This window comes from Carettochelys insculpta, chromosome 1 (genome assembly GCF_033958435.1).
Source record: "Carettochelys insculpta isolate YL-2023 chromosome 1, ASM3395843v1, whole genome shotgun sequence".
In the NCBI taxonomy this organism is placed as follows: Eukaryota; Metazoa; Chordata; order Testudines; family Carettochelyidae; genus Carettochelys; species Carettochelys insculpta.
Window position 1 is genome coordinate 32,104,062 of NC_134137.1, and position 13,156 is coordinate 32,117,217.

The window sequence follows — 13,156 nt, forward strand, 5'->3', positions numbered from 1 at the left end:
CCCCCGCCCTGTGGCCCCAACCCACCTCAGCCTGAACCCCACAGACCCAACCCACCACAAATTTAGCCCCCACCCCACCTGCCCCAGGGATTTAATGGTCCCTCCTGCTCATGGCCCCAAACTACACCCCCATCCTTTAACCATCCCCCCACCCACCCTCAACCCAAGGTTCACTTACCTCTCAAAAGCAGCGCCACATGCTACCACTCCTTTAAGTTACAAGCACTGGGAATCAAAGACTTTTACATGTAATTTAATGGGAATTTAGTGTCCCTCTTACAAGTTTTCACCTACGAGCAGAAATCTGGGAACCAACTGTGCCTGTATAGCAAGAGAGGAGTGTACAAGTTTACTCCAGAGCCACAGGATGCAGACTCCTGATCTAGACAGTCTATCCCTGAATTTCTTACAGAGAGTATATGGCTAAGTTTAAACCTAAATCACAGAACTTAATTTTGCTGCTCAAGGCAGTTCAACATTTTATAAAATCTCTAGGACCCATCTGGATTCTGCTCCCAGTTTAAGCCACGAGGGGTGAGAGGAACCACCGAGGCTTCTGCTTGAGCCATGAAGCTCAACAGGTCCCTTAAACTGAAGGCCATGGCCCTCTGGTTGAAATCTGCTGAACTAAAGGCAAAAACCCAAAAATTCAAAAGTTAAAATAAGAGGCAGACTGCTCTTACTACTTCAGTACAGTGGACTACTTTTTGGAACTTGTATTTGAATTTATCTTTGTACCTAGGCAAAGAAATTCTTTAATAGAAGCGTGTTACAGGTTTCATTGTCACCACTGTAGTTTGTTTTACAGTGATGGAAGCATAACCTGTTACTTCTGTAGCCACGTTGCTCAATTCAGACACACAATTAGTAGTGCCTTTTTAAGTGTGTAACGAGGCAGTTCACCCAAATATCAAAGATTCACCTTTTTAAATAAAATTGACATTCCAAAAACCTACTCAACTGAATTAATTGTCAATATACTGCTGGGTTGATTCCCCAGTTTGATATAGCTTTAAAACCATGTCTGCACAAGTGAAGGATATAACCTTGGCACTTCTGCCAAGAGTTCTGCCACCTTATGAGCTGGTTGACTGTACAATTGGAGAGCGCTAGTTCAACTGGTCTACATAGATGTTAAAGGAAGGTTCATTAAAACTCAACCTGAAGACAAGCCACATTCCCTGCCACCCCCAATAGTCAGGCCCAATGTTGCTCCAAACAAGTGAAAATTAAGATGAACTGCAATATCTGGACAAAAATGGAAATAACCTAATGTGTTGAATGATCCACCCAGAGGAAAGCAACACTTGTAAAATACTTCAAGCTTCAAAATTGGCTCCTGATCTGCAAGAAGCCCCTCTAAGGCAGTGAGAGGCAATGGGCAACCAAGGCTAATGACTGAAGTGAGGCACATGCACTAAACATGACTCCAAGAATAAGATTAATACATTGCACTTGATTCTCCATCTTTGTCATGCTTTTAGAACAGCCATTATTAGAGGAAAATTAAATTGTCAGTACAAGTAACAAAGAAGCAAGGGGAGCACCAGGTTCTCTCAATGTTATGTGAAATCAGCATGCACCTTACAGGCATCCCTCCTTTAACTGTCATGTCTCAATTTGCCAGGGACTGCTCAACTCTCTCATCCACTTCAGGGCCCACCCCCACTCCACCCCTTCCCTCAAGCCTCCCAACTTGGCCTCTGCCTTGTTCCATCCAAATGGACCTTCACACACCATTCTCCTCCCACACCCTTGTCAGCTGATTCATAGCACTCCAGGAGTGCTGGGAAGGACTAGGAAGAGAGCCCCTCAGCACACAACAGGCAAGGCTGAGGTGGCAAAGGGCAGGTGCTGTCAAACAATGGCTTGCAGGTTGTGCTCTAGAACACCAGATAGCAGGAGCATCAGCAGAAACCACCGGAGTATGCAGAAATGCATAGCAAGTGCAAAGATGTCAGAAAATGTCATAAGATGACATTAAGTGAAACCTGTGGGAGGGCTTCCAACTCTTATAACAGACACTCATGGAAGGCTGCATCTTTCAAAACAATTCAGTTCTGCTTTAAACAAAAACACAGCTTTTAAGACAAATTTAGGGTGTGAGCATGACTGAATTGACCTATCCCTCCCTTGACCCTATTTTCTTTAGTTTCCTTCCTGATTATAAACATGTACATTTCCTCTGTACATACCTTCATGATGAAGATGGTCTTCCTGTTGGCAACTGCACTCAGGTCATTTTTCCCTACAATCAGAATACCATACAAAAATCTTTAGAAAACAAATGAAAGTGGACTTTACACCATTGTGGCCAAACCACAGCTCTCTAGAAGCATGCAGCTCCTTCCCACAGCTGAACATCAGGAGTGCCACCCCCTTCTCCATGTGGGCAACCCCACCTCTTGCTGGGAGAAGCGCATGGTGGTGGCAGCTCTTGTGAGCAGCCAGAATTGAATTAGAGATTGTATATTTCATCATAAGCTACTAATATGAGAAGAGTCAACAAATGCCAGTTTCTTGTTAAACCTGCCTTTTGAGAGTCTTAGCACCTAGGCATAGAAAGATCAGCTAGCCAGTTTTTTGTTTTTGTTTTTTTTTTTATACTCTGAACCAATGCTTTATTCCCTTTAAAATGGTAGGTGATATTATACCCTTGCTAACAAAGAGAAATGGTTGGCACTATCCTGCTGCTCAAAAAAGACTGACAGGCCAACATGCAAGACTAATTATCAACCCAAGAAACTGACTGGAATGCAGTGCTGTAAACATTTGTGATATCTACATATCTTCTCAGATGTCTTACATTAGGTGGGCCTAAAACAAAGTCAGCATATCTGGGATTGCCCTATCAGTTTTAGGGACTATTCTACTGGAAACACATTCACAGTGTCCCTTCTGAGAAGTAACACAACTCACATGTTGACAAGTTGTGGGTTGCAACAGAAGGATTTACTTTTAGCACTTACTCCAAGTTTTTGTCCCTGACAAAAAAAACAAAAACTGAAGATGTGCTGGGAACACAAACTAATGGTACTCCTTGAGATTTCTCACTTTTGTTGAAAGTAAAGTATTTATGCACTGTTCAAATGCAGCTGGTTCTAATAAGCAGATTATATATTTGGCAGCATTTACTACAGCTATAAATCTGCATTTCCAATTTAATTGCAAGACTACATCAGCACAACATTTGGGTTGCTTGGTATTTCATCCCCATGCAGAACAATGACTTAAGAGTATAACACTTTTTTAAAAAGTAATTCAGTTGTGTTTGTCCATGCAACAACTGGGGCATTAGTCAAGGCAGGATTAAAGATGTATGGAAACCTTAACTGCACACTTCCTGATTTTCAGACATTTTAATCAGCTCATCATTCTGCACAGGCCAACATAATTCAGGGATTTTTTTTTTGTATTCGGTTTGCTAGGTTTTTTTAGACAGGAAAAAATGTTTGGTAAGAATTAGTCATTTAGAAAGCTGTAGAACATGACACCACTGGGGTGCCATGCCTCAGCTTCACCTACCTAGTCATCCATCCCCAACCTCACTGCAAAACCAAGCCACATTCCAACATTACAAAATCTGATAGTGACTTAAACTGTGACAAAGCTCAGCCATTCACCACTTCAAAATGTGCCTTACAGGGGAACTTGTCCTTATAGATGAGTATAGAACTTGTAGGTGAGTTCACACCTCTCAGGTTTGTGGATTCTTCCAGTTTGCCCCTTACTGAAGGGATATGGAGGGGGCTGTAACTCCAACCCTTGGTCAGACACATTACTCCACACTCCTGTGAGGCATACCAGAAGTCAAAGCAAATCTGAGTAACTGTCTGAACTTTAAGTGGCAGGAGTACAAACTCCCTAGTATTTTTACTGTTCAACTGGGTTCCATAAAAATGTTACATATTAGATGGAGTTTTACTTAAGATGAGAACATTGTGATGCACATCACACCTCTAATTGGAAGCAAAAGCCCTCCTAGATATTTCTCTAAAGGAGCTGCGTTGATTCCTGTATGTAATTTGAAGTGATCACTATTAACGAGGGCATACAAACTAGCATTAGTCTGGAAGGGCAAAACAGGAGTAGCAGACGACAAGTTTTCAGAATACAGGAAGTTTACCAAAAATCTTAAATTGAGAGCCAAACATCAGGTTGGACAAGCACAATGGCATACTAAGATATTGCGATTTTGCTTTGAGTGTAACAGGAGCTGCATGTAATTATCACAGCAATCAAGAATTCCAAGTGATGGTCCCATCTCAGCCTAATTTTGGCCAAGTCATTTAATCTGTTTTCATTAAAGGAATTCCAGCCAAATCCAACAGTGAGATTAAAATACATGCGATTTGTGCTTTTTCAAAGAGCAATTCAGCCATAGAATTCTTAATTTATCGAAAGAACCATGGAAAAGAGTACAAATAACTTACCTTTTGCAGCAGCAATAACCTAAAATGATTCCTTTTTCTCTCCAAAAGGATTTGAATTGAACTAAAATGCAGAGATAGAAGAGTTACATGGAAGTCTGAAGGCTTCTAACCAACACTACATTTTTAATGAGCTGTGTCATTTGCTATTTAATCAGTTCTCTTCAGAATTACAATTTAGTTCATTTGTGAAGTCACCCAGCAGTTGAACAGAGAAATTCATCATGTGAACTGAAGTGCAAAGTCAGGTGAGTCAAGTACTATGTAAGGCACACACTACCTTAAACAAGCAATTCCATTTCCAGATTCAGGAACAAGTTTTTCAGAACAAACAGAGGATAGTAACAGAGATAGCTGTGTTAGTCTATATTCTGTTTGTGACATGTGTCTACAGAAAGTTAAGCAGGTCTCAGATAAAAAGTCAAAGTTCAATATGACAGTTTAAAAGTTGTCTTGCAGTTATTTTACACAGCTACTGTAATTCAGTGGATAACACAAAGCCACAAGTTATTTTGACCACCACAAGCCACCAGGAAAGTTCCTACTGGATAGACCTGATTCATCTGACTTGTTCCTAATTGCCTGTTAGGGTGATTCAACTGGTATCAACATGAGACACAAGCAGCCCCATTAAGAGGCTTATAAACTGTTACACATAGCTAAAATATTCATGCTTCTGTTCTATGGTGACAGTTGTAATAACTTGTTTTTCTGCATACACCTACCCCATCATCACCATTGGAACTGTTTGTGACAGGGACTTGTTTGTACAACCTCAGCACAGACTAGGGCCTCTGAATGACACTGTTTAATAACTATCCTGTATGTACTCTAATCCCCCTTTCACACCTTGAACATCTGTTAGATCTACTAGCAGAGAGGATGTGCGGCATACTTAACTTAAACATGTTTAGTCATTTAGCCCTAGAATTTAACTAGAGGGTGCATGATGGAAGATTGAGACATCAAAGTGAAACATTCACTATTCAGTATTTCTAACACTGTGTTCCAATATCCAGTCCACTCTTACAGTGGCACAACCACTGTCGCAAAAGTGTCATAAGCACAAAGTTCTGTTTGTCCAAGTAGACACATCTATTACATACATTACACATTTCAATTTGATTATTTTCTATGGTGGCAAAAAGCTGTCCAGATTTTCTTCCCCGCAAACTATGCTTGGGGAGACAGAAGGCTGTTAAGTTAATTTGGTATTTTATCTTCCTTTCTATGGACAGTACTGAGCAAATTAAAGCTTCAAAAGTTTTGTAAGGGCAGCTCCTTAATTTTTTTTTTTTTTTCCATTGCAACATTTACAATTTTCTCTAGATACTGTCGAACAAAATCATATACTCACCCAAGTGAGAATGAAATTACACATTTACAATCATGGCAGCGTTCGATTAATCACTTATAACAGTTTAAGGTGCATGATGAACATAGCTGTTTGAAGTTAAGGTTCATTGCTAAATGAGAATATGCATGGTCAGTGTTGCAGCAGCCATGTGATTCTGTGATGTACTAGTTTTCTGACCTGGGTAGTACCTCCTATACAGATCCAGGCACATCAGTATGTTCCTTCTCTTCATTTTCTGAATGTTTTGCTTTAGTCTTTGTTTTTCTCTTTCTTGGAAGTTTGCTACTTAATATGAAACAGCTGTTTTCCTAAGTCAAGAAAAAGATATAGAACTGGTCAGATCGGAAGGATCCAGTTACAATAAAGACAAGATTTCAAGGGGGATTTTACCAGTAACTTGGGAAATATTCTGCATCTCCCAATCAATTACCCAGGAGGATTCTCAATTTTCAGAATTTAGGACTGTTTGCCACCACCAAGAACTATGACTCCTCAAACAATACTTTGTATCAATCAAGCTCAGAAATGGTCTAAGTGCCTAGACAGTCTAATTCCAGGACCTAATATTTAATCTAAAAACGTTCATTCTGACTGACTAATTCTTTTGGTTCACTTGCCCTAACATACTACAGGGGACAAGTTTAAACACTGTTTACTCACAACTATTTTGGCACCAATTTCTTCTTGATCAGGATTCAAGTTGTCATCTCCACTGAAATAAAAATGACCTAGATTAGAAGTGGTCTTATTTTTACCTCCACAAAATGTTATACAAGTAATGAGGCTAAGAGAAACATGTGCCTATGAGGATGCCACTCACAGCAAACTGATTTCAAGTGAGACCTCCCACAACTATAAACTGTAATATTACAAAGAATGGGGTATTTGGGAACCGGCAGAGAATTCCTTCAGAGTAGATACAAGAAAGACAGGGCAGCCACAAAAAAGCCTACTGAAGAGGCTAGAGGACAGGTCTGTATTAAGGAGAGCAGAGAAAGGCAAACAGCACCATTTGAACTAAACAGGGGCCAGAAGTACTGAGGGATTGAGAGTTTGCCTGATCTGTGGGTGAAGCACAGCTAAGCAAGATGGGTAAAGGTTAAAACCTTGCACAAGGATATTTAATATGCTTAGTCTGACTGCTCTCTAGTTCTCTGTTTTGAGCAGGGCAGTCTACAAAAATGTTTTAAGTCTTCCATTTCTTCATATGGAATTCTCTGAAAAAACAGAACCACTACAGTTTATACTTGTACACCTTAGAAACCAAAGCAAATTCTATTGCCTTTATTTACAGAAGGCAGCTTCCCTCCAGTCAATTACATTATCTGTCACTAAGGGCAAAAGGACTGTTTTTTTCCCCCCCAAGTTTCAACCATTTTATGTTACCTTGACACTTAAGGAACATGCCATCTTAAAACTCAGTTTGAGGGGCTAGGACTAGATTCAGTTATTGATCCCCAAGCAACATTCCCTCTAATTTCCACCTATCGTAGAATAAATTTTGTGCACCAAGGCAGATGTGGGGGCATGCACCACCAATAAAAAGATGCTGCTGGCTGGGGACACTGTGGGTGCTCTGCTCATCAGCTAGGTGGCACCTAGATGGCTGTCCAGGTGGTCAGCTTACACAGCACACTGCTGTATTGCTCTGCTTTCCTGGTACACTGAATATAGGGGCACCACCCATGCTCCTGCTCCATGCCAATCCCCTCTTTAATCAGTGAGGCTGCAGTGGGGGTGGGAGGGAGGCAGAGTAGGGGCTGGGCTTGGGGGAAGGGTATGGCACATATCTGTCAGCTATAGGGACTCAAATACTGGCCAGATTATGGAACTGCTTGGGTCATTGAGACCCTGGGTCCAGCACAATCAGACAGAAGACCAAAGCTGAATGTCCAGATCAGCCACAAGCTTTGTGACTTCAATTCAAGTATCGGGGGTAGCCATGTTAGTCTGTATTGGCAAAAAACCTTTTTTTGGAGCATAAGTTTTGGTGGGCAGAGACCCACTTCATCACATGCACCTGATTAAGTGGATCTTTGCCCACCAAAGTTCATGCTCCAAAAATATCTGTTTGTCTAAGGTGTACAGGACTTCATTGTTCAGTTGCTAATTAAGAGGCCAAGTACTACATTTCCAACAAGTATTTAAGTGTGTGCTTACTTTGTCTCCTGAATAGGAGAAATGGGTCCTTCATCATCTAAGTATTTGCGTTTCCGCATCACTATACTTTCCTTTTCCAAATCCTCACTAGCATTCAGTTCTTTTAAAGCCTTTTTGACATGTTCTTCATATTTGAGGATCTTGATATACTGGAAATAGCCTTGTAAAGCTGCTTCCTAAGAAAACAGATTTCTTGTTACATTATGCAAGATCTTGTAAAGCCACTGTCATTAAAAGACAGTTTATTTCTGACTGATATCAAACAGGCCCTTCAGCATATATTAAAACACAATAAATAGCAATCAGTTTCAAGTGTGTAATATGATTACATTATGAAGATTAACAAATCGGTAATACTACACTGAAAATGTGAATTTAATTCACAGAATTGACCAAGTTAGTCAATGGGTTCTTAAAATACTTGTTTGCAAAGACTGAAGATTTGTTCTTCCTTTAGAAACCACTCCAGTTAAAAACCAAACTTACCTCATATTCTAAAATCATTTTCATGGGAAGATGTTGCTGTCCATATTCTCTTTCCACAAAAGGAAACTGAAAGCCTCTGTCTAGAAGTCTTCTTTTCTGGTCTTCCTTTGACGCAGTTAGTGGTGGTCTCCCTGTAGGTTTTCCTGTGCTCTTGGACTTCTCTTTTGCTTTCTCCTTACCTTTTTTGTGTGCTTGTCTCCTATGCTGCTTCCTCCTCCTATGATAGTCAAAAATGGCTTTCAAATTGAGTGAAGATCTTGGGTGCTGTGGAGATTTAGCCAACCTTTTTGGAGATCCAGGGTCTGGAGAGGAGTCAGTTGAAAAGTCACCCACATTTGCTGGAGACTTTGCCAAGCACTTTGTTGAACTTGGAGCTGACAATGTAATGTTACTCTCAGGCTGGAACAAGCTGCTGGTAGAATCAGAAAAGGCACTACCATGAAAAGTTATATGGTTAGTTTTTTGAAGACATGGTTACAGTTTTGATAAGTTACAGACTAAATTCTCCCAGTATAAAAGCTCTCTTTTCCACTCCAGTAGCTTTGAAGTGATTAGTTGTTCATGGTGATTACCAGTGATTTTTTGCACTGGTATGAGTACTGACACCTCAGCAGCCCCTGCTATGGGACTGGCTGAGGATGGTGAGCCTGCTCAGTGCCGGCTCCTCTTTTTAAAGGAAAAGGCACTGGTGATTACTCAAAAATTGCAAAACATTACATCATCTCCACCCCTTCCCTCCTGCTTGATAGGTCAGCAAGTACACAATCCTCTCAGTAAGAGGGGCCAGCAATGCTATACATTCTCCTCTCACAATCAGGTGTGACAATTTTTGCCCAGGGTGACTCCACTGATTTTGGAAATGAGTCAGTGGCTGCACATTTCTTACTACTGAAATTAATCATCAATTGCAGGGGCAGAAAAGATATGGACAGCAGGCTAGACTCTGCCCACATACTACTTATATTGCACTGCTGGCATACAAGTGGGGAGCCAGTAGAGCTATGGGCTTTCTAAATAGGCACAGAAACCTTAGGCAGCACCATAGCAGTGGGGGTGGGGAGCCAAGAGCCTTTTAAATGGGTGCTATTTGAAAGACTCCCAGCCCACATGGCTACTCCTGCAGTTGAACACAAATAGTATGCAGACCAGATCCACATATTAGGCAGGCCAGCTCTGGCCTGAGGGCCGTAACTTGCCCACCACAGGCAAATACAAATACAGAGCAACAGAATCAGACCCACTATTTATTGAAGCCTTCAGATAAAAAACTAGAGAAAGAGTGCTGAACTGTAAGTCACTTCCTTGTTACTCCTGTACAGGCACTGGGCTATTGAAAAAAGTTGTTTTTTTTAAAAATCGGATTACAAGGTAATTGTGAGTCTCAAATTTCACATCCAATAAAAACCCAGGTGGAGTTTCACTCAGAGGCTTAATAATGTTATCTAACCAAAAGCAATAATTAAAAGAGTAAAAAGTATTGTTTAAATTGTTAAAATGAGTATACAGTGTAGGAGATGAAGACTGAATTCCTTGTACTGCATCATATTAAGTTTTTAAAATTTCAAAAACATGCCTCCAAGAAGAGCACTTGGAGACTTAAGAAAAAATTCCACAGTAGCACAAATATTGACTATTTTTCACAGCTTCAATGGAGAACACCAGATGCATGCAGCCACAGCCCTTAATGCCTATTCCCAGGCAATGGTCATGCAAATGTGGACTAGAAGTTCTACCCTAGACCAGGGGTATATAAAAGGGGAGTTGCAGCACAATGGGCTGATGCTTCCCTTCTCCCCCTCTGGCTACTGAAAAGGCTGGGAGAGGCACAGGCAGCACCCCAAGAAGTCAATGACTGAACACTTTCAGAAGTGCCAGGATATAGGGGAAAACAGAGTTTGAGCAAAAGGCCCTGGGAATGCCACAATGCCACCATCTGCATTTAAGTGCTATAAGCAAGAGTACACTGAATACTGATCTATACAGCTTCTCTTACTACAGAGAAAGCAAGCAGCCTTTAGTGTGACAAGTCTTACAATTTTACAGAAGAGGTAAAAATTCCAGTGCCATCTTTTCATTTGGTCCCCTCCCCCCAACTAATTTGTCTATGGTCAGTGTGGTCCCTGACCCATAAAAGGGTCCCTACCCTTGAATAAATTCTCACACAACTGACAAATGTCTTAGGCAATTTAGGGCATTCATAGTCTGTTTTAGACATGTAGCTTAGGAGGGGAAATACTCACCTGTCTGAATCGCTATCATCCAGCAAGGCACTGATTGGGACAGTGGTCAAGTGGGTAGAACATTTGGAAGATCTCCCACTCATGTAAGGTTCCTGTGATGATTTTTCACATCTAGAATCTTGTATTATAAAGCCTGAAAATGAATCCATTGCAGTTACATGTTCATTCACAGAAGACTGTTCTTGAGCATGTATTAGATCTTGAGAATCTTCAAAGTGGTCAAAAGCTGGAGTCTTGGCTTCATCAGTATCAAGCATTGAGCTTTTAATTTGTTCTAAAATGAAAAAAATATTCTGTAAGTGATTCACAGGTAACCACTTTTTTCTAGGACAAATTTACCAGCTTTTTGGGGCAAGAGCAAGGTTACCATGACAGTTAATGTTTAACCAATAAGCCTCACCCTAAACAGATGGGTCTGCTCTATCCCCCACCTTTAACTGTAAGGGGTAAGCCTCACTTGCATGGCACTGACAGGGGTCTGTAGTAGAACTGGGGTTCACCATGGCAGGGGCAGCTGCTCCAGCCCAGCCAGACAACTGGAACAGCCCTCCCCCTAGGATTACCCCACATTTAACCAGTTAACTAAATGGGATGGCACTACAATTGGGTTACCTTAAGTAAAGCAACTATTTCTATATCTAAAAACTAATTCAGGGAAAATATGCCCCTCCAAAAGGCTCGATCTATAGCTTGATGTTCACAGAAACTAAGATATTTTGTACTGGTGTTCAGAATTAACATCAGCTTTCATCTGTGTAGCTTAGGATACTTATTATCTTCACCTTGCAACCAAACCACAACATGCATAATGCATGCAGTGACAGACCATCTGAAAAACATTAGTATTAAGAGGGACACATACCCTACCCTTCAAGCTTCTACAAAGTTACAAATACTTCAGTCCTTATTAAACACCTTCAGAGTGTAGTATAAAATATGCTCCCTATCCTGCCCCAATATTGAGCACTCAGAGGGATAAAAAGATGTCTTTGCAAATAATTACCTATTATCCTGCCCAGTGATATTCCCAAGAAAAAACTGTAATGCTTGAGTGTACACATGTAACAATAATTTACTTGTGTCCAGAACTGTTTTGCAAGTACAATGTAGGAAAAAGCATTTTCTTCTTGGTGAATAAACTAAAGCACAGGTGAGACATACCCAATGCATTGGACAGCGTGTGTTGGAAGCAGGGATTAAGCTTGAATGGTTTTCGCCCCACCCCTCAAAGCACTTGATAAAGAGTGAAAAATAAGGCATAAGGGATATACAAGTCCCCTTGATTTGTTCACTCCTTCCTCCAGCAGCTGTACTGGTGTACTAGATCAAACCCCTAAGGTTTAACCCAAAAGCTATACAAGTAATCAAAACATGGACATATGTACAGATCTCAGGCTAATATCAGCAACTGACATTGGCAAGTGTGCCAGCCTTTGGTATCTAGTGTGAATCACTAACAAATGTAATCAGTTTTAGGGGTGTGGAGTTACGTCATCAACACAAGTTTGCAATCTCTGCAGATAAAGGAAAAAAAAGTAATGATTTAAGGAGGACCTGCTTTGGCCAGTTCTACACTTTTTGGAATTTGTCTTCAGCCTGACAAGGGACAAAGCAGAAGTGATTTATATAAGAAAAGCAAATGTTAATCAGTTATGGTAAAAAGATTTTGTTTTGAAGGCACTTATTTAACTCTTGACAGCCCAAATTGGTAACAATAGTAACAGCTAATACTGGCAATGTTTGCTCATATATGAAGTTTTATGAAGTTAATATATTAAGGCACAGTCCAAATTTTATAGGTAACAAAACACTCAAGACCCATAGAAATAAACCCACTGCAGTCACCTTTATCAGTAGGCAACTGTCAATTCTCACAGAAAAAACAACTATAAGAATGAAAAACTTCCCCAATGGTATTGCAAGCATCTCTCTTTAACCCTACATGGTACACAAGATGGAAAACTGTCAAATTGGAATGATAGGGTAATATGCAGGTGGAAAGCCTGCATAAAGTAGGGAAGCGAGATGGTACCATTCATTTTAATGAATTAACTACAGGTATCAGAATTAGAATCAGCACATCTGGTAGGGATACACTAAATCAAAGTCACTGCTCCTATTCCATGTCAGTGCTTGTACTCCTGCTCCTCACAAGGAATAAAGCACAGTTTCCCAAACTGGAGGCATGTGAGGTGACCTCTCCCCTCCAACCATCTGGCCCATCAAAAGAAAGAGCTGGCCTTTGCTTTCGGCTCCCAGCCTATCATTTTGCATGGGCAACCCAGTGCAGCTGCTATAAAAAACAGGCAGCCAGCGAAGATCCCCATGGAGCTAGCTGCCTCCTGCAAAGGGGAGTGAGTTTGGGCTGTGGAAGGGGGGGTAAGAGTGGGGGCCTGGTGGTACTTGGCTTCAGGGGAGCATAGGGGTTCGGGCAGCTGGCAGGCAGCCCCAGCAGCATGTGGCTCAGGTTGATGTGTGGCTGG

At 41.0% G+C, this 13,156-nt stretch overlaps 1 protein-coding gene and 3 non-coding genes across 20 annotated transcripts in view; all 4 read right to left on the reverse strand.

Annotated features, from left to right (window-relative positions):
• Nucleotides 1-13,156, reverse strand: part of TAF1D (TATA-box binding protein associated factor, RNA polymerase I subunit D) — a 34,380-nt gene that overhangs the window by 18,162 nt on the left and 3,062 nt on the right. For 9 of the 17 annotated variants that reach the window (XR_012643953.1, XR_012643966.1, XR_012643954.1 and 6 more), the window contains 8 exons: nt 10,674-10,947; nt 8,434-8,845; nt 7,948-8,123; nt 6,448-6,499; nt 5,965-6,095; nt 4,434-4,494; nt 2,196-2,248; nt 179-321 (listed from right to left, as the gene is read on the reverse strand). Coding sequence is in view for 1 of the 17 variants with exons in the window: in XM_074984189.1 (XP_074840290.1) it covers nt 5,979-6,095; nt 6,448-6,499; nt 7,948-8,123; nt 8,434-8,845; nt 10,674-10,930 (1,014 nt within the window). In the remaining 16 variants the exon portion in view is untranslated. Of the gene's footprint in view, nt 1-178; nt 322-1,687; nt 2,061-2,195; nt 2,249-4,433; nt 4,495-5,787; nt 6,096-6,447; nt 6,500-7,947; nt 8,124-8,433; nt 8,846-10,673; nt 10,948-13,156 lie in introns of those variants that run through there. The other 8 variants (XR_012643950.1, XR_012643956.1, XR_012643963.1 and 5 more) reach the window with 8 other exon arrangements.
• LOC142007722 (small nucleolar RNA SNORA1) lies at nt 765-897 on the reverse strand. Its single transcript, XR_012643998.1, has one exon. It is a non-coding gene; the product is annotated as a small nucleolar RNA SNORA1 (small nucleolar RNA).
• LOC142007730 (small nucleolar RNA SNORA40) lies at nt 2,889-3,016 on the reverse strand. The gene has a single exon (XR_012644006.1). It is a non-coding gene; the product is annotated as a small nucleolar RNA SNORA40 (small nucleolar RNA).
• On the reverse strand, nt 4,590-4,662 carry LOC142007741 (small nucleolar RNA SNORD5). Its single transcript, XR_012644014.1, has one exon. It is a non-coding gene; the product is annotated as a small nucleolar RNA SNORD5 (small nucleolar RNA).